The sequence below is a fragment of the Aphelocoma coerulescens genome, chromosome 15, assembly GCF_041296385.1.
Source record: "Aphelocoma coerulescens isolate FSJ_1873_10779 chromosome 15, UR_Acoe_1.0, whole genome shotgun sequence".
Lineage (NCBI taxonomy): Eukaryota > Metazoa > Chordata > Aves > Passeriformes > Corvidae > Aphelocoma > Aphelocoma coerulescens.
The window spans coordinates 6167118-6188341 of record NC_091029.1 but is presented as its reverse complement, the minus strand read 5'-3'; the positions used below and the strand labels follow the sequence as shown (position 1 = coordinate 6188341).

At 44.0% G+C, this 21224-nt stretch overlaps 1 protein-coding gene across 7 annotated transcripts in view; it reads left to right on the top strand.

The window, feature by feature from the left end:
- The window catches only part of GALNT9 (polypeptide N-acetylgalactosaminyltransferase 9), a 259514-nt gene that overhangs the window by 126387 nt on the left and 111903 nt on the right, over positions 1 to 21224 (top strand). For 6 of the 7 annotated variants that reach the window (XM_069030886.1, XM_069030887.1, XM_069030890.1 and 3 more), the window contains exon 3: positions 1499 to 1653. In XM_069030886.1, the coding sequence (XP_068886987.1) occupies positions 1499 to 1653 (155 nt within the window). Of the gene's footprint in view, positions 1 to 1412; positions 1654 to 21224 lie in introns of those variants that run through there. The other variant, XM_069030888.1, reaches the window with a different exon arrangement.

The following is a 21224-nucleotide window of genomic DNA, read 5'->3' as shown; positions in this document are numbered from 1 at the left end:
CAGTGGAGAATTTATATCTCAGGAAAACCTGAGCAGGACTTACTAAGTTTCAATGAATTCAAGGAGGTCGTAACTTTTGCTGGACTTTGAGTTGGCAGCTCCAGAAAACAAGAAGGAAGGATGAAAGGAAAAAAAAAATCCCAGAACCAGGATATATTCTATGGTATGTGACCCTCTAAGTGAGATGGGTATATCTTTTTGTATAAAAGAAGGATCACTGTGAACATGAATGGAGAAGGTGTTGAAAGGGCATATTTAATGCCTGTAGGTGTTGAGATTAAAGAGTTAATGGTTTTGACGTGAGAGATTATCAGTTTAGACTAGATATAAAGAATAAATGTTTTATGATAAGGGTGGTAAAATGCTGGCATAAGTTGCCCAGAGGGCTGGTGGATGCCCCATCCCCAGACACGTTTGAGGTTAGCTCAGACAGGGCTCTGAGCAACCTGATCTGGTTGATGATGTCCCTGCTCACTGCAGAGGGCTTGGAGCAGATGGGCTTTTAAACGCTTCTGCCAACCTAAACTGTTCTGTGAGTCTGTATTTCTATGGATGCTCGGCAAGAACTTCTCTTGCCTGTGCATGTGGTCCCAACCATGTCATTTCCATGTAGGATCCCAAGCCAGTGTTGTACTCGGGCTGCCGGGAAACCCACGGAGCTGAGTGCGTTACCAGCTCTCCCTCTTGCTGGGAGCGTCCGAACTTGTTTCAGCTCTTTTCCACCGGTGAGACGGGTGGGGCATCACCTCCCTTCCAGAGCTGCACCACAGCCAAGGACACCTTCGTCCTGCCGCCCTCAGGAGCTGCCCGTAGCGATGCTCGGGCAGGACAAGCGCTCTCCAGGCGGGCAGCGGCGACAAAATGGCCCCTGGCGCGTTCCGCGGGCGAGCAGCGCGCAGCTCCCGCGGCGCGGAGCCCGCGGCGGTGGCGGGGCCGCTCCGCAGGGCGCGGACGCGGGGCGGGCGAGGCGGGGCGGGCGGCGCGGCTCCGCCGTGTGCATGTAGATGAGATCCCCCGGAGCACGTCACTCCGCACCGGCGCTCTGCGTTTGGGGCGGCGGACAGCGAGCGAGGGCGGGCGAGCGGGAGCCGCCGGAGGAGCAGGAGGAGGAGGAGGAGGAGGCTCGGCGGAGCAGCAGCGCTCGGCCCCGCTCCATGCCGCCCTGCCCGCCACGGCGCGGGCCCCGCGGGGCGACGGCGGGCGCGGGGCGGGGAGCGGCGCGGCGGTGCTGAAGGACAGCTCCGCTCCCCTCGGCTCCGCTCCCGTCAGCTCTGCTCCCCCCTGGCTCCGCTGCCTTTGGCTCCGCCGCCCCCGCTCCGCTCCGCGCTCCGGGCGCGCCCCTCGCCGGGTGGCCGCGGGGCCGCCGCTCGCCGCGCCTGGATGCGCCCCCCGCCACCGCGCCCGCGGCTCCCATGGCGGTGGCACGGAAAATCAAAACTTTGTTGACGGTGAACATCTTGGTCTTCGTGGGCATCATCCTCTTCTCCGTCTACTGCAGGATCCAGGACCGCTCCCAGGAGCTGGTGCAGATCGTCCGGAGCGCGGACCGCCGGGCCAGGAGCCGCGGCGCCAAGGTGGGCAGCCTGGCCGACAGGGAGTCCATCCTGCAGCGCCTGGACCACCTGGAGGAAGTGGTCTACAACCAGCTCAATGGTACGAGGGTCGGGGAGGGGACGTCCTGTGCCCCCGGAAGGGTGCTGCAGGGTGGACCAGAGCCCCCAAAGTGTTCCCCCGCTGGGGAGGGGAGCCCGGGCACCGATCTCACTGACCCCAGCGCTGAAGTGCTGAAAACCCAGGGGAAGAGAGGGTGCAGGGTTTTGCTGGAGGGGTTCGTTGAACCTCCCATCACCACCACCCTGCCTCTCTGCCAACTCTGGGTCCGAAATCAGGACTTTCTCAATAGATACAAAGTTAAGGAGGCTGACGTTTAGGGGTTTCAGGATCAGAGGAAGTCTCTACGAACTGTTACTAGGTTTTACAGTTTGCCTGGATATATTAACTCTGCATAGGAAGTTGTTTGTATGGCGAATACAGTGTTAGGTTATAGCTGGAAGTCATATACTTGGTTTCAGAACTCCTTTAAAAACATTCTGCTGAGTTCTTACATTGTGCACTATTAATGGTCTGTTTAAACAGAGCGCCCATATGCTCCTTTAATGATTTTGCCACTTAAATTTGTTATTGTCATTGATGAGGAGGGGAAGCATCCACTAATTCGTTTTATGACTTACCATTCTCATTCACCAGTCTTGAAAAATATTGCTAGGTAAGCAATGAACCTTTCCATGGTAGTTAAAACAGGCTAAGCCATCAAAGTTGTTATAGGACAGATAACATTTCATATAGAAACTAATTCTTCAAAACAAGTGCATTTGTATTTGCATAGATTTTTGAAGTTCGAAGTGTGAGACATCAAAGAAATAAGTATGTGATTAAATACAGCAGTGTTTTGGACAAGAAGAGGCTGAAGGAGTAAACTTCTGCATGAAATTAGAATATAAATGTAACATTTAGTGTTTCTCACCAAATAAAATTTCCAGTGTAAATATGTTTAAGTAGAGCAAATGTGCTTCTGGGCTGCTTGTGGAAATCCTAACTCATAACATTGATTTAAGAAAGGCTACTGTAGTCTCAAAATGCAGACGAATAGGAGGGTTAGCATAAAGTATGTTTCCTATTACTACTTTGTGAATGAATGTATAAATCTAAGTAAGTTGAGCTGTTATGGTAATACACAGCTTGTGCCAGCGAGTGTTAGAGAACAGGCATCCCCTTATGTTCTCCTCTGGATAAACAGGACAGAGAGAGGGGAACGTGGAGTGTGGCTGTTAGTCCAAACCCACACATTTCAGGAATGAGAGAGAAAGTGTCAACAGCTGTGCTTTCTAACCATATTTTGGAACAGTTTTGAAGAATGTAGGATTTAAGAGGAAAAACCTTCTCGTGAATTCCACAAAGCCACAAAGTTCCCAAACTAAATTAGATTGCTCTGCAAGATATATCCATTGCAGCTCAGTGAATGGGGTTTTTTTTTTGGCCCAAAATGGATTTGTTCTTGATGTTGTTCATAGGGGGGACTTTGGGTAGGATTTTCCTGTGCTGTGTTCATCTCAGCATAGCACCCCCTGGAAAATCAGCAGGAGTCCTTAACGTGCTAGGCAGGCACCATTGCACGCAATGACTGGAAGTTCTCTGTAAAGTGTGCCTCTACTTTGGGAGCTATTTTCTTCATCTTCTTTAATTTCATTTCTTGGATATGGAACTTCATAGTGAAATTACTTGAAATTAGTGCTGTGTTGTTTCTTCAGGTCATATCAAACACTGCAGGCAGTTTTCTTTTCCTGAAAGTTCTTCCACAGGAAAATACAGAAAGTTTTTCAAGCAGACCTGTTCAAATTTCCTATTTATGTCCCCTTGATTTCTCTCTCATGTGTTTGGTGGGTTTTTTTTCATTACACAGTGGTACATTATCACAGATTAATTAATTATTTCATCATCATTCTGAAAAAAAACCTTTTTTTTCCTCCCACCCTGTTTCAGCAAAAGCAAAAATTCCTAAGAAATTAGGAGGTGCTCCACTGAAATGATCAGAGTTGCATTGCTGTAAGTAAATCAGTATCAAGCATCTCTGTTTGGGTTTAGCTCCCTGGTATTCTGTTTTTAATACCATGACTCATTATTTATGCCATTAATGAGCATAATGCTGCTCTGGCAGCGTTGGGATTCGGGGGAGCCTGTCTGACAGGGCTGTGCTGTGTCACACAGCAAGGCTGGTGTTACACAAACACTGCATGTGCTCTGGAGCTCTGCAGCGTCACCTGAATGTTGAGTAAGGTTCTCAGACCCTGTCCTGTACATGCTGCCTGATCACAAGGTTAGAGAGCTGACTGAGGCTGTCTTGGATGTTACTTTCTCATAAGGTGGGTCAAAGTCACTTCTATATGGAGAGACAGATACAGGAGACAGATTTTATTCAGGAGGAATACGAGTTCCTTGCATACCCAGAACCCCTCAAAGCACCAGGAGGCTGAGTCCAGCTCAATGTTATCATTGCAGCAGGTCAGCCCAGCCCAGTATTTCAGTTTTCTGCTCTTGGTTGTTTCTCTTTGAGATCAGTAAATTTAGAGCTACCTATTAAGTATATTTCTGGTAATAACATCTCAGTGTTCTTTTATTTCATTTTTCTCTTCTATTCAGATGAGACCTGAACTCATAAGACTTACCTGGATGTTCTAGGGACTCTGTTGATGATCCAGTGCAATAAAAAGTCACTCTGTGAGAGACCAGCCTTGCAGCTGCACAGAATTTTGTTTCTGTCACACATATTTGTTTACATACAATCAAGGAAATGTTATTGAGAAGTGTGTACCTTCTGCAAGGAAAATAAACACAGGCAGTAACGTTACAAATGTATAAAGAGGCAACCCAAAACTGATCACTTGAGAACTCATTAACTTTTCAGTCTGAATAAAATCCACGAGTGCAGTGCCTGTGGAGGTGAGTGCAGGACACAGAGGACCACGCATGAAAGTCAGGAGAAAGCTGCTCCTTGTGATTATCTTTGGCAGATCAAGAGTTTTTAGAATAGGATGAATGAGAATTGCCATGATTCCCTGCAGAGTTGTGCAGACATACACCCAAACAATAGTTTTCATTTGGCTCGTGCTCTGGTTTTTTATCAACTTGGGAGAAATAGTATTTCTGAAAGCTTTCTTTTCACTCAGCTGCTGCTGGGTTTGGTGGAAGCAAATGAGCGGCGCATGTAAAGGGAAAGGAAAGCAATGAAACGTGTCTGTGGAATTTTCTTGGTCAGACTTTGTATTACCTCCTGATGCTTGACCTTGGGTACAATGTTTCTTTTGAAAAATTGAGTTATTATGAATGTAGTTGAGCAATCTATATATCTATTTTTTTTTTTTTTTTGCTGTGGTATTGCTATTGATGGGTATATTTTATTGTCATTCAACACAGAACTAATGCCAGCTAGACTTGGTAGCAATTCATTAAATGGCATAATGATAACACCTTGGTATTTTCTTCCTTTGCCTTTACTTTTTTTGTAAAGGGGAAAAATTAAAAAAGGATTTAATTGACTGAATTTTTTCCCCTAATCAGTTTTGCATCTAAGTCTGTTGCTAATGATTCGCCATAGAGGATAAAGAATTTTTGATGCCCCAAGTAGATCATAACCTTTCATGCCAAAAGCAGTTGAAGGTCAGACTACAATTTCAGTCTAATTGCCTTTTTCCCTTTTCACTGTCTCTTTCCAGTAATACACAACAATCAATACAGCATGTAATTAGATTTCGTTCAATCTGCAAAGATTAAGAGAGCTTTCATCTTCTCATTATGTATTCTCCCATCATGTCTTCCTACCCATGTCTTCTACACTAGACCCCTTTGACCTGATCTGTTTTAGATGTGGAGGGATAAGTTGGGAGTATTCCCTTGAATTTGACAGGTTATCATTCGTTACACATCATAATTTGATTTTGCTCTCTTTGGGAAGATTAAATGCAATAGTAATTTCCAGTGTGATAAATGGGGTTTACATTACATAGGCATTTTATGGAGAAGGCTGGGGGAAAAAGTGGACAATTCACATAATTGCAGCACAGAGGCTTAAAAGGATGGAAATAGCCAGTCCTGGATGCAGAGTACTGATTCATGCTGACTGGGACTCCTGATTTTTAGAGTGCACTGGAAGCCAAGTGATTGCATTTAGAATTCTTCCTGGCAATCTGCATAGGTAAAAGTTACAGTAGTATTTTTTAAAGGACAGTTTATTCTTCATAAGCTTGGGACTGGTTGAAAATGTGTCCAAATTTCCATATTTGAAAGTAAGGGTTGGGAACAGGCTACAAGTGAGTCATGTGAATGTCCACATCAGCTCTGACAAAAAGCAGTTTTACAGCTGGCAGCTCTCAGCTGAAGAGCAGTTCCTTGGCAGAGGAGAGAGGTAAAGCCACACGTGCACGGGTCACATTGAGTGTGACAGCAGCCTTGTACCAATGAAACTGCACCTTCTCATCCCCACACATTTTCTAACTATTTCTGGTTTATGTGGTTATGGTCTGCTGCTAACATAAATATCTCCAGAAGTATCTGCTCACCTGTGGGCTCTGCTCTCAGCCCTGTGCTTTCCTTATCCCAGTGAGGGTCTTATCTTCACGTGGTCTCATTATCAGGACATTTTTAAAGAAATGCAAGGTTGGGCCTCATGAAGGCAGGAGTGAAAAAAATACTAACTTCTCCTTTTTTTTTTTTTAAGTTAGGCTGCCATTTTTTGGTTTACCACACAGTATTTTCTATTGTGCTGGGTCGCTTTCTCAAGTTTGGGTAAGTCACCATTGCTACAGGCCTGACCTTCTGTAGTGCAAAGTGATGGTCAAGTCCAAAAGACTGATTTCCCCATCACACCTGCTTTAGTTGTGTTAGTCTTGATTTATGAGAGCTGAGGGGATTCACAGTCAGTGCTTTCAGGAAGGTGAAGATTTCATTCCCTAAAACAACAGAAGGAAAACATAATGAGCCAATATTTAGATAGTGTCTATATAAATATAAGGTAATATTCAAAATAATATTACTCTATTTAGGCACTTTAGGAAGAAAAGTTCTAGAAGTTTAGTTAAAAAAGAGGGCAGCTCCCTTTTGTAAAACAGGCAAAATTGCACTCAGCTCTGAAAAATATTGACAAATACAAAAAAAAAGTCTCAATTCTAGCAGGACATCAGTGATTTTAAAGCCTTGCCCTGTACTCTGTGTTTCATATAGTGGTAACTATTTTTTATGTAATGTTTCTGCTTTTTGCCTTTGTAGCTGGGAAGAAAGCTTATTTTGACAGGAAAAAAAAAAATCATGTGGTAATTTTATCATTGACTCATTTGTGTGGAACTTGAATCATTTGTACCATATGAGATTAAAAGCAAAGTTTACAGAGGCAGAAAGGAAACCTGTGACTGATGTTGTTTTTGTTGCCTTTTCAGCTGTATTCCAGTTCAGTATCTTTCCATTTCTTTGTACATGTAGCTGGAATTGGAAAAGCAAATACGGGTCTCTCATCTTCCCAGAGAAGAGCTGCAGTGTGGTGGTTGCACACCTACAGCCACTGCACAGGTTTAGAGGATTAGAAAACCTGGCTTTAACTTAATACCCTTGATAGAGAGAGGTGGAGTTGGTTTTTTGAGTTGAGGGGGTTTTATTGTTTGTTTGTTTGTTTGATGTTGTAGTAGATAAAGGCAGGTAGCAGTTAAACCAAGAGCACCATTTAAGAATGAGGTTCCAGACACTGAATGTGTGGCACTTCTCCAAGGAAATACTAAGATTTATGAAAGGAAGGAAAATAAATGAGTCATGTTTAATAAATTGGCCTTTTTTTAATGCCCCTCTCTAACTTTACTAACGGGCACTCCGTTTCTCTCAGTATACTTGGCATACTTTTTTATTATGGTTGTTGTTTGTGGGGTTTCTCTTGGTAGTCATTACCATCATTTAGTTTAAACCAACACACTGAAGGAGAGAAAAAAAGAAAAAAGAAGAAAATGAAAAGAGCCTGTGATGTTCTGGATAACAGGAAGGAAGAGAGCCAGTAACAGCAGAGCAGCTTCCAACCTTGTTGTAGTCCTATTGATCAAAACTGTCCTCTGAAATAAGACACCTCCAGTTCCTGAGAGTGAAAGCCAGAGATCCTCCCAGTGACCCAAAGTCATCTTCTCCTGAGAGCACAGAGCTAAAGCAGCCAAATACTAACTGGATGTGTCTGCTTTTCCTAAAACTCATAGCTGTGGTGCCACGGAAGTGGCTGTGAATATCTGAAAGCCTCATACATGGAGGCAAAACCCATTTCTAGGACAGTAGGGCAGATGCAAACAGATTAAAAACTGTCTGCCTGCCCTAGAGTTTTTATCCTTTCAGGTGTTCTGGAATATGTAGGTTCCCCAGACAGGTATGAAGACAAGATGCACCACAACTGGCACTTGCTGGTTACTCAGAAAATCCTGTAGGAGATAAAAAGAGTGTAAGGCCATCTCCTGAGCCAAGATTTCTTGACTTACACAACAGATGGCAGCAATCAGGAAGCAGCAAGATGCAGCTTGGTCTAGGGCCCTCTGTTTTAGCTGGGGTTACTCTGAGTTTAAACACACGTAGTGCTGCTGGGGATGAAGGTGACAACCTTGGTTCCATCAGTTATTTCTCAGTTGGATCTGTTGGGCTTTCAAATTCTTGTTTCTTGAAGTGATGTCACACCCGTGATCTGGTGTAGGTCCAAGTGAAGTAAGCTCTGTGTGTATGTGCACGTCTGGAGATGTCCAAGGAAGGGACAAGGAAGGGGCTGAGTTCTGCTGTCTTATCCCTGTGATTTGATGCTCTCCTCCCACAGTGAGGGAAGGGGGCTTGTGCTTCTGCAGTTCTTTGCACTAAGTTTTTATTGCACCTGGTTTAACTAAGTTGGACTCATTGCTGTGCATGGAAAGACAGTAGAGCAGCACCTTTGGTGGGAAATCCAGCAGAACAGATGCTCCAGGGGAGATCTCACACCAGTTTCCCACCCCTCTTACTGAGCTTGTCAGGTCATTTCATTTCTGAACAATTCTGTGTTTGTGTTTAATTTACTTGGATGACTTGTTCTGAGGCATCTTCTCTCAAACCAAGGATGAGCCTGGGGCCATGAATTGGTTTGTATCCTTGTTGAGGCAGTCCTTAGTGAAACAGTGCAGTAGAAAAGGGCTGGTTTTGAGAATCTCAGACAAATGGTAAAAGGCCTAATTTTTTTGGTTGTTTTTTTTTTTTTTTCCTTCAAGTTATGCCCTTGATTACTGGCTTTGAAGGAGAGTCCAAGGGCAGCAGCAGGGTAGAGAGCTGAGGAGACAATAGAGTGATTTTGCTTTGTCATCATGCGCAGTGTGGACGCAGAGTTCTCTTGGGGGCTGAAGAGTTGTTGAAGTAAATGAGCAAAACGTTTTTAGAGAAGGTGAGAATATAGATTTCTGAATATCTTAAGCCTTGCACCACCTCCTATGGAGTCATTCTCTAGAAGCACTTTCACATGCCACCAGTCTGATTTATCCTTTTAATACATGAGCTGTAATTTGCATGTCATCCTGGGAGAATGGGCAGTGCTGAAGAAAACTAAACCAAGGAAAAGGTTTTTAAAAGACCTTCTCTTGAAGTAGCTTTCTGCTACTTTAAAGCAGTTCTGTCAGGCAGAGATATTTGATGCCAAAATACTACAGGAGAGCATTATCTGTTTCACAGCATAATGCTTGGAATTCCAGTGTTGGGAATCACATTTAAATAACCCAGATTTGGTGGATGAGGATACAAAGGAACATGCTTGGCCTCTGGGATTCTTTAGTGTGCGTTTGCTTCAGTCCCAACCTCCTGGGCTCTGTGTGTTAGAACAGCCAGCCCAAGAGGCTGCTGCAACACCAGGATCTCCCTTGGGCTGAACAGCCCCTGTAAAATGGCACAGCACTGGCACAAGCCTTGCTCTCCCCCCCCCAGATTCCTGAGACTCCTTCCCCTGTGCAAAGCCAAGACAGGTGTGTGGAAAGAAGCTGCTGGTGTAAAGGCCTGCGTTACCTGCATGCCACTGGGCTCTGCTGCCATAGGATTCATAGCACAGAGCTGGTCTCTCTGGGATTCCCAGTGTGTTACTGGGTTTTGTTGCTCTGGTCTCTCTGGGGTTCCCAGCGTGTTACTGGGTTTTGTTGCTCTGGTCTCTCTGGGATTCCCAGCGTGTTACTGGGTTTTGTTGCTCTGGTCTCTCTGGGATTCCCAGCGTGTTACTGGGTTTTGTTGCTGAGGAACTGTTGAAATTCATGTCCGTGATTGAGTCAGCAGTGGTGTTGAGTTGGGAATGCAAGCCAGGTACAGAAGTGACGCTGCTTTCTAAGCAAAGTGCAGGTGCTGCCAGCCCTGCTGTGCTGGAGCAGTGTGTGGGGTGACAGACACTGCTGGCTGCACGGGATGACTGCCTCAAGTAGGTTTTTATGACTGCAGCAATGATTCAAATTCTCCTCAGCTCACCCATGCACTTAGTCCTGTTGAAACCAGTTGTCTAAATTAATCTTTGCTATTGATCCAGAGGCATCAGCACAGTCAGTAGTTATCAGTACAGTAACTCCAGTAGTACATTTGGCCAGCTGAAGGCATTTCTGCCACAGGATGAGCAGGAGATTTGGTAGTCATGATGATGTATATGTTGTACAAAGGATGAAGCCTTGCTCTGTCCCTGTACTACTTCAGCATGGTTGAGAACAGGGTCCTTCCTCCTTGAAGCTTTTGGACAGATTCCCCTTTCTAGCAGACCTTTGGTGAACTTTGTGTTCCTGCCTCTGACTCCTAATCCTGTGGGCTCTGGTTTTTCTGTGTTTGTGCTGTTTGGCTCCAGTTTGCATTTTGCAGAAAGGAGTTCTCAGACCAGGTCAGATTAGCACTTCATCGTGGCTCCCTTGCCAGAGGCACTGCAGGACCATTTGCAAAGAAAAAGGGGTTTTGTTGCATAGGAGCTCATTTTTCTTGGAAGATATCCATGAAGACAGCTAGAAAGCCCTTTCCTGCAATACTGGGAAAGTTTGCTGCTTCATTTTTTTTTTCCTCTAGCATTTTTGGTAGGGTGGTGGGGTTAATTGGTTGTTTTTCATTTGGATTTTTTATGCTGGTTTTGTATTTTATTTGGCAATGGGGCCTTACTGCCCTTTTAGAAATTGAGTTTATTTTTTCTACAGCTCTCACATGCCTCTAGGATGAGCAGCTTTTGTAAATAAAAATGTATTTTTTGTTATATTAACTCATTTTCAAGCAAGCCTTGTGCTGTAGAAAAGATTGGTGGTATTCTTTCCTGTGCATGCTGAACTGAAGGCAGTGATAAGACTAAAAATATCCCCAATTGAAATAGCATTGTATAACCCATAGGTTAGTTTTCCTCAGGATGAAAATTTGCAGTGTCTCTATAGATTCCTTGTAAGACAGATTTCTGGTCATGCAGCCATGTGTAAAATGAGGCTACTGATGGCTGCAAAGTTCTGTATCTGCAGAACTCAGCCTCACTGGTGTCTGCCACGAGCAGAATTCAGCTGGTGGCCAATGCTGACACCCACTGCTCTGGTCTGAGCTGAGGGTGAGTGCTGGGTGTGTTACCAGCACTGCACTGCAGGTGCAGAGCAGGGACCAGGCACTGTTCTCACCTCTAATAGGAAAAACAGCCTCTCCAGCACAGAGCTGTTAATCCTAAAAGCTGCTGATGGATTGCAGGTGGCTCCATGTACCAGATGGGAGTGGAGTGTGAGGGGAGAGTGAGCTGAGATTGTTGGAGTTATTAAACAGCCTAATGCCCAGCTGCTGAAAGAGTTGATGCTTTCAACTTCCACAAGCAGTGAGTGGGTTTGGCTTGGAAAAAATGGGTGGTTGGGTGGCTTAGGTGTGAGCCTGTGCTGGCTTTGGGTTTGGAAACCACTTTGGTTTTGGTAGTTCTGTTACATAATTTCTGTGTCACATGGAGAATCCCCAGGGCCCAGGTCTGTGGATTTAGGCTGCTGACTCAAAAACCATCACAGGGATGTGGGCAGCCAAATTCTCCACTGGAGCCTGCTTTATGTATTTCTTCCAGGTGACCAGTTGTTTCTACCACTCTTTAATGAACTTTTGCATCTGCCAGAAGTTGCAACTTTCTCAGCAGTTGAAAAACGTCTTTTCCTTATTCACTGCTAGTACTGTAAGGAGCAGTGAAAATGTTTGCAGGTATTAATTATAAATGTCACATATTTCTTCCATTAAATATTTGGCAAACTCACTCAACACATCCTTCCTGGGGTGCTCCTTTAGGCACGGACATGACCATGTCAGCACCTGCACTGAACACTTCACCCTCAGCTATTCCAGCTCTGAACACACAAACTCAATAATCTTTCATTTTAGACCTGTGCCAGCCCGAGCCTCCTCCTGAAATAGATCCATCTGGCTCAATGCGTTTCCATTCAACAGAAAATTAATTCTGGAAGGGAAGTGGCTTTTATAATGCTTGTATCCAGTGGGGTTATATGTAAAACCTTCTGCTTCCTGAAAGAGTCAGCTTGGTATGGGTCCCATATTCTCAGCTATGTTCCCATTCCAGGCCCACATCACTCAAAGCCAGGCTGCAGAGAGCCCTCTCAGATGAGGTCATGGAAGGAAGAATTTCTTCTGTGATTCATTCTGAACCTGATCTGCCTAATAACTGGATTCTTTGTCTCCCTCTTTCTGTCACACATTAAAAAGTTCACAGAGTGAGAATATTCAGTCTTCTTTACACAATGGGAAGAGTGAACAAAAGATGTGCGCAAACGGAGGAGAAATATTTATGAGGGAACAAAGACATGGCCTTAACTTTGAAGGCAGGATGGAGCAGCCCAGCACGCCCAGGAACACGGGCTAAGTGATGCAGCCCTCGAAGAAGGAGCTGATCACTGCAGAAGGATTTTTGCATATGTTACAGGACTACTTGTTTAGGCATCTCTCAGCCTTTAATCATGCTGACAAGAAGCTGGAGCACAAACAAGAGTCTTAGAGACACAGTGGAGCCTGTGGAAGAATGAGGCCAGGGTGAAATTTTTCTTACTGCAGTTGCTTATAGTTGATGGAAGTGCTCATGGGATGAGTGAACTGAGGTCAGGGTCTGTGCCCAGCTCATGGCAGAACTGCTCTAGCCCTAATAAGGAGAGGTGGAGCTCCCCTTTGGCAGCACCATGCAGGACAGGTCACTCTGGGAAAGCCCACAGCACAGTTTGACAGTGCATCTTAACGTGGGGTGTTGCTACCTATTGTGGACCAGTTTGGAGGGAGAGAAGCTCTTGCATGGCTTCCTGAGGGCACTGAGCAGCAAAGTCAGAACCAGGCCCAAAGGACAGGACAGCTCAAGCAGGATCAGCACCAATTAGACATGACTAGGCAGTGCTCTGTGTGAGGGCAGGCTGACACATTGTACTGCCATAAAGCAAAATGATATTTCTGCATGGAAATTCATTGTAGAAACAGAAATCAGCCTATAGGCTTCTGGATTTGTCCCTGAGCTGGAAGAAGATGCCTCTAATCTGTTTGATGGGTGATATTGCATGCCTGTGGGCTCTCAGCGCCTCAGCATATGGTTGTGAAACTAGAGGTTGATTATTTTCAAAAGTATTTAAACAGATATTGAACTGAAAAATTTCCTGTTAAAAAGAGAAAGAGAGGTTCTGTTTGCTCCTCTGCTCATGAGGCTTTGTGAGTTTGGGATCATATCTTGCTTTATATTCCTTTCAAAGGTAGGGATGGAAAAGCACTCCTGCTATAAGCAATCAGAAGGATTAATTTCTTAATAAATTCCAGGGGAAACAGGCAGAGCTGCATGGAGTGGGGTGCCCTGCTGTCATGGTGCCTCACCTCTGTGTTCTCCCTTTCCAAGGGCAGAAGTGCTAATCTAGCAAGTCAGGCCTTTCCATGTAAATTTTCTTCAACATGAGAAAGTAGTTTTAAATGGGATCCCACACATACCTCATTATTTCATTAGGAATCCCCTAACCTGTGACCAAAAAACACACTCTTTTATCACTTACCCTGGTTTTCATCGTTCACCTGACAAGAAGCAGTGTGTGAGCTCACAGAAACTGGAACTGGGGGCAGAAGGAGCAGCTCCAGTGCTGGGGTCAAGAAAATATTTTGAGCTGCTGAAACACAAGTCCCAGACTCAGGAGACCTGGCCTTCATTTCCAGGGGGGCCATCCTGTGCTCTTCACCCTTGGTGACAGCCTATCTCTCCTCCCCTGCTCCCCTCCCCTTATCTGTGTCCTCAGGTTAACTTTGTGATCTTGTTAATCAATGGTCTGTATAACTGCCAGGCATCCAACAGACCTAGACACCCAGTAATTAACACATTTAATCCTAAAAATATGTGTTTAGCTCCTTGAGCAGCTAAACCAAGAAAACTGACTTTCTTGTGGCTTGGCATCCCACAAGTGAATTCTTGGGTGGTCTCTAACAGCTCCAAGAGGTCTCTTGTGTTTGATCTTTCACCAAACCTCTTCTCCCAGGAGGAGCATTTTAATGGCACTTTCTTCCCAGGTGTTGGCTTCTGTGACACTCAAGGAAATGTAATTTTTGGAGACCTCTGACTGTCTGCCAAGCTTTGGCTGAAGTTAGAAGTGGTCCTCGAAATCTAATGAGCAGAGTGAGGGGAGAGTATAGAGAGGGAAGCAGACTGATAGACAAATGGAGACAGCATGATCCCACAAAATGTTTTTTCTTAGCAAACCAGGCTAAAAATCATATTGGTGACAAATGGGGTTTTTACTTATTTAAACACAATCAGGAAAACTAAATTTTGAGCTTTTAAAAGAACCAGACTCAGATACCCACCTTGAACTCCTTTGCTTGCTCTGTTAATTTGCAATATGTTAGCACAAGCGCTTTTTTTCTCTACTTTCCTGCTTATTTCAGTTAATAACTACAGCAGCGTGACATTTCCCTGACACTACACCAGTACTGCAGGAGAGCCTGCTTTATTTTCAGCCTGCTGAAATGGCAGACTCGGGTCCCACTAGCCTGTCTCAGTGCCTTCCAGCAGGGAGTGAATAATTAAATTAGGAGGCGAGCGGTGATGCCGCGCGCTCTGTGCTCGGCAGCGTGACGCATGTCCTGCTGCTCATCTCATCACATCTCCCTCATGGCCCAGGGGGCTCAGCCCTGCCTTTCTCTGGCACCACTTGGTGCTGGGGAGCTCCTTCTGCTTAGGAGAAATGTGGGTGTGACCTGAAGTTTAAGCGTGACCGGCGAGTGCGTCTGCTTTGTGTCCTTGAGGAGGGATGAGCCCAAGCTGTAAACTCAGGACTTGGGTTTCTGAAATTCAGATTTTGATTCATTCCAGTCTCTCCACTGAAGGATGATCTTCTCCTGTATAAAGGCACCTTCTATCACTGTCCTCGTTTCTCTCTTTACTGTGTAATTGAACACCTCATAATGTAGTCGTAAGTACAAGCTGGAGACACATCAGGGGACAGGGACATTCATTCTTTCATGGAATTTTGGCATAAGGGAAAGGAAAGCTCAAAGAAAAATTGAGTCTCTGAAAACTTGAGTTTCTTTTTACATTGCCTTGGTGGAAACCAGATAAGCACTATTGCAGTCAGTGGCATTAGAAAAGTAAATTGAAGAAGGTAGATCCACAACTTCAAAAACGTGGCCATTGTCTTTATGTATGATCTGAATTCTATGTATATGTGGTAATTTAAATGGGCTCTGTAGGTGGATTAAAGCAGCACATTGTTACCAAATGCATCCTTTTCCAAGGCAAGCCCAGTGGTCCTGCTGTGGGTTTGTCAGGGCCCAAACCAGCCCCAGGTCACAGTCAATTCGTACAAATACCCACATGCAATGAAGCCAATGTTGTTAATAATGAATCAGTTATTATAGCAGGGCTGGTTTTTAAAGTGCCTGTAGTACTGGATTGTAGCTTTCCTGCTCCTGGGAAGTCTGAGTCAATTTATCTTTATATCAACAATAAACCAGAAAGGGCAGAAATCAAAGTAAGCAATGTTTTTATTACCACTTTTAAATAAAACATTGTGCCAATATTTTTTCCCTAACATTACATCTTTATTTTCTCAAATTTATCGGCAATTGCTATTTATCTTCATTTCTCCTTTCTTTTGCAAAGCTATCTCATCCTTTGATTTGCTTCCCCCAGAGAATGCAGTACCTAATTCTTGTTATTTGTCCTTGATAAATCCCTGATTAATTGTATGTTATAAGCTATCCATGCAACATCATGTCTTTCATTTCTAAATAGGCTTTCTTTTATGAATATCAAGAGCTAAAGCTTTCCTTTCTACAGCCAAAACCAAATCCAGACTCAACATTTCCTTGAACAATAGCAAGGCACTTCAAAACCAAGTAAGATTCTCAGCACTGTAGACTCCTTCTATTCCTCCTCTGTGAGCAGGAGAGACTCAGACCTTTATTTGGACACATCCTCTAGCAGATAGATCTGCTATAAATGTGGCTGTCACTTCATCTCATCAATCAGGAGGACGCTGCATAATAACTTTCTTCATGCATTTTAGCTTCAAATTTGCCATAATTTGTTAATTTCTAAGCATTTTGGTTTAGATGCTGGATTCAGGACTGTATTTTTGCTGTTAAATATGTGTCCTGTGTTTGATTTTGAGCTGACTTGTCCTGCTGGCAGAAAATTAAATCATACACACATTAAGAGGTTGATGGAAGGAGGCACTGCAGCCTGGCACTGACAAGCAAGACACAGCTGTGGTGTATGTTGACATGAGATATGAAGATAAAGTGAAGGGAGGAAAGAGGAGGAAAAGCAGAGATGAGAGTTCTGTCCCAACCAAATTCCCAAGCTAAGCTCCCTGAGAGGTGTCAAAGATGTGCCTGAAAAGGAAGAATGCAAAGACAGGTCAAGAAAAATACACATATCTACAGATCTAAAATAGACAGTCTGTCAGGAAAGTAAGTGTGTTTTGAAATCGATGTGCAACGATGCAAAAAAGGAAATGTATGTCACCTTTACAGAGTTTTTAAGGCAATACCACACTGAAAGGAAAGGGGAGGAATCAGAGCTCTCTCTGTCTCTTGTGAAAACCAATATCCAAATTAACTGTTTTTCAAGAGATTGGGTGGAAATATTTGAAATCTCACATCCTCAATAGCAGCTGATCTCTTCTGCCATCTATTCCCAAGGAGAAATATCCGATGATAAGGTGGAGAGGCAGCAGAGGGAGAACCAGCCCTGCTCTGACAAACCCGGGGACTTTCCCAGATAATTTCACTCTCTCATGGCCAGTAGGGGAGCAGGCAGTGACTCTTGGAGCACAGAAAGGAGAACAGTGGATGTAGCCAGCAAGTCTGTAGTGGTTAACACTGGCTCTTTATTGTGGTTGCATTGCCAGGGGTGAACTCAGTGACTAATTTCCCAACAGTGGAAAATCGAGATCCGCTTTCAAGCACGATGTGACTCTGAGCTCCAGCAGCTCCCACGTCTGGGTTTAATGCTGCCATCCTCTGCTGTGCAAAATGAGCTGAACAACCAGGAGCTTTTCAGCTGTACAAATGGCAGAGTGTTCTATATGACTTTGTTGTTGGGAAAGCTTTCTGTGTGATTATGTTAGTGTAATTTAATAGCAGGCTGTTTAGGTAAATGAGCAGGGAGGCATATGAGTGTCTGCTAATAATGTGGAGCATGACTGCAAAATGATGCTGCAGGAGATGGGCTTGTCTGGACCTTGTCGGGGCTCTCCAAACATCCTTGAGCAGGAGAGGAGTCTTCCTTAGCCTTGGACAAAACCCCTCTGAGAGACCCCAGGGTGAATCCTGGGCTGAAAGGCAGTAATTTGGCAGGTTGGGCAGTGTCAGATGTGGTAGAGCCTTTGATGAGTTTGGACTTTAACATCAGCACAGTGGAGTCTGGAATAGTACAAACCTGCATAGGATCTGAAATTAGATAGATATTATTATTATTATTATTATTATTATTATTATTATTATTATTATTATTATTATTATTATTATTATTATTATTATTATTCCTTGTGTTTAAAGATAATTTTTTTTTTCCTTTTGGAGCCTGGGCCTGTGGGATTGACTGTTGGAGTGCAGCCAGTCTGCTATTCTCAGAGCAGTCAGGGATTTCTCATCCTGAATTGCATCAGAAGTCCAAGGGGTATTTTTAATGGTTAGAGGTGTGCAGTCAGCTCTGTAGGGTCAAGGAAATGCCATTGCATCGAACAGCAGCTTTCCAGCTGTGGGCTCCATCCTGCCAGACCTTGGGTCACAACTCCCTTCCTGCAGTGCTCCACTGCTTTCCTTCCCTGTCTTTGATTAATACAAGCAAACTCCTTGCTTTTCAAAAGATACAAAAGATAGTTTCCTCATTTATGAAACAAAAGCCCTTTAACTTGGCTGGACCAGCTTGTTCCTGAATCTAATTAAACAGCTGCAAAGTTTTAGCTCTTGCACTGTGGAGCTTTTCAAGGAGAAGTCCCTTTCTCTTCCTCTAGAATGGCCCTGTTATTGTTTTAATGATCACTTTACCCACGAGTTTTCACCTCTGTTTCCCTGGAAAAATTAAAGAAAATCTAATATATTGATACAGATGATCCATTTCATGTGAGTTGGTGACACTCTGGCCGTAACAGTACCAGAGAATTCATTTCTGCAGGAGCCCATTGAATCTAATGTTAGTGGCCGGGCTTTTAAAGGACACTGGGTAGTTTTATGCCCTGTTTCTACCTGTCTGAGTTAAGATAATGAGGGTAATCTAATATTATGCTTCAGGGCTTTAGTTACCTGCCCATGGGGTTCAGAAAGGAACTCTGCTTCCAGGGACTGTGCAGAGTTTAATTGGCCAAGTGCTTTATCATCTGTGTTTCATTTCCTCTGAAGCCTCAGGAACTGGCCACTGCCAGAGGACAGGTGCCAAACTGATGACACTCAGATTTTGTCTCCTTTTAATATCAGTGGGCTGCCAGGCAGATACACCAACATTTCAGCTCCTCCCCCTCAACTCCAGATTATGCCATCACCAGAGGAGTTTTCTGGCTTTCCTCCAAAGCCCTAAAGAGAAAAATCCATTTCATGTTTCACCAGCACAAACCACGAGTCATCTGGGATTTTAAAACTTCTAGAAGAATCGTGACATCTGTTATTTATTTAAAGATAACAAAGTGATCTTTCTCTGTGAGTGATCTTTTTGATCATTGAAATGAAATTTTTTAAAAAAATCTGAGTTACACACATATAATTTAAAATTATGCTCATGGGATAGGGGCTTTTTATTTTGTCTCTCTAAATATATCACATAGCTCTTCCTTGCTTGAGGAGGAAATCGATTTTTGTTTATATCAAATTTCTGGCAAAACTCTGGCACCTCTCTGTAAATTTGGGATCAGTGTCCTACCTCACAAATGAGCTTTTATCTTCATCTCCAATGGACTGTACAGCTGCTATTTCTTGGTCCTTCTGATTGTCAATCTGTTTATCTCCTCCTGAATTATCTGTTGTAATTAGAATACATTTTCTCATCTCAAGGGGAAACCAGCTCCAAATGAGTGTTCTATAAAAGCAATTACTTTTGATATTAGATATCTGTACATAAAAACACAGTATTTCTTCCAATTAAAAAGCACTAATGAATTTTGTGTCTAGAGAGGCAGTAGCCTACGCAGTGCTGCAGTTTCTGTGAAGCCAAGGAACAAAAGATTAGGCCTGTAAGAGGGCAGTGGTGTGTGCTGCACCACTGAACAGCAGATCCAGAGAGAACATGGCTCTGCAAGGACATTGTGTTCCTTTCTGTCCCCAGCAGGCCTTTTGTCAACACTGCTGAACTAGATCCCTGTCCACATTGTGCCAAGATGACTAACACAGTTTGTCCTACTATGCCTGTCTCCTACACCTGGCCCTCAGTCTTTTTATTTCCTCAGCTATTCCTCTCCTTTTCTTCAAAGTGTGAAGTCATGTGGTAGGACTCTTCCATTTGGCATGGGGCTGCTTTACCAGAGGTCTCCACGGACTCCTTCCCTCTACAGACACAGAACTGCCACCTTTTGTCATCTCAGAATAACCTGATTGAGTAGGGAGCTTTTACCACAAGCTTTTCTACAAAAAGGATAATTTCAGAAACACCTTGACCATGTTAGATTGTCTTCATGTCTTCTTTCTTCATTATCTTTCTTGCATCTGGTTCTTGTCTCCATTGATAGCGAGGTCTTTGGGGTGGGAATTGTCTTTTTGGGCTCATGTAGCATCTGCTGCAGTGGTATCCTGATTCTGGACTACATGCTAGGGAAACACTAAGGGAAAAAAACTGTTCTGGCCAAATCCTGTCCTGGTAGGATTTACCATGTAGGATTTAAGGATTAAAGCATCAATATGGTGGGAGCAGAGTGTGTAGGATGGAATAAGGGTCAGCTTCCAGCCCAGATGCTGAGAACAGCCCTGGGCATCTTTATGGAATTTTCCATGTAGTGTATTTTGAGCACTTGACAGATGTTGTGTCTCAGAGTGCTCTCTGCAACCTGGAAAAGTCCCTGTTTTGAAGAAGAAACATATGGCAAAGCACACAAGGGGTTGGATATTGGTCCTCTTTCCAGGTAATTTGTCCTAATCTATGTAATTTCCAAGGCACCTGGTTCTGCACTCTCTGCTGAGTGGCTTCTGTGGGTGGGAAAGGAGCAGCCCCCTTACAGGCACAATCACTTCCATCCCCTCACCACCATTCAGCAGTCTTCTCACAGATGGATGTCTTATAGGATTCCCTCTCATCTGGGCATCAGGACGGAGAAATATGGTCTCAGGCTTTCCATTGGGGTCTCGAGATGAGGTTAAGCTACAAAACCACTGCACCTCCTGTTTTCAGAGCCAAAAAGTTGCATACCAACTGCTTTCAGCTTTACAAGTTGCTGTACTGTTTTCCTTTTCAAGCCATCAGCTGCAGGATGCTGTTTGTCTTCTCCCTGATACATCTGCAGAGATACTTGGGGCTGATACCAGGCAGCAGGGGACATCAACTTTTCAAGCAAGGATGCAGCAAACTTGACTACAACTATAAAAAAATAAGACTGTGTTTTGGGTTTCAGATAAATGGAAATGCTGGAATTACTTAAATTAGATGGGGTTTTGTTTGTTTCTCTCCAGTTTCCAGAAGTTGGAGCTTGTATCCCTGTGGGATGTGATTTGCTGAATGTTTCTGTATGTAAAATAAATCTCCTCCACATTCTGCATTCTTTCTAGTTCAGAAGGTGAGCACCTTTAGATATGGGCAAAATTCAGGTCAGTTCTCTGGGCAGCAAATCTTACATATTATGTAGGCTTGCTTCAGGGTCATGCTGGGAGAAGCTGATTTGGGACATGGAAAGTTGGGATATGCAGAAATTAAGGGCCAGGATCTGTTTAACATTTAGATTGAATCATGAGCTAGACACTACCAAGTCCCTTTGCTGCATGCAGCTGTTTACAGAGTTGGCTAAAACACTGCCAAATAGTGAAATAGTTCCAAATAAGAAATTTTTTTCTGCATATTGTTGATCCTCATTCTAGAAACTGCAAAATGCTTTTACTTTCTCAGGTTTAATATTGGTGCACTGAATTGCCAATGCATTCACTGAATTTATACCTATGGGGCTGTGCTGGGGGTGTGTGAGAGGCAAGGGGCTGTTTACACCAGCGAGCCTTTCTCTGGTGTGAGCGTGTTCTTTTAG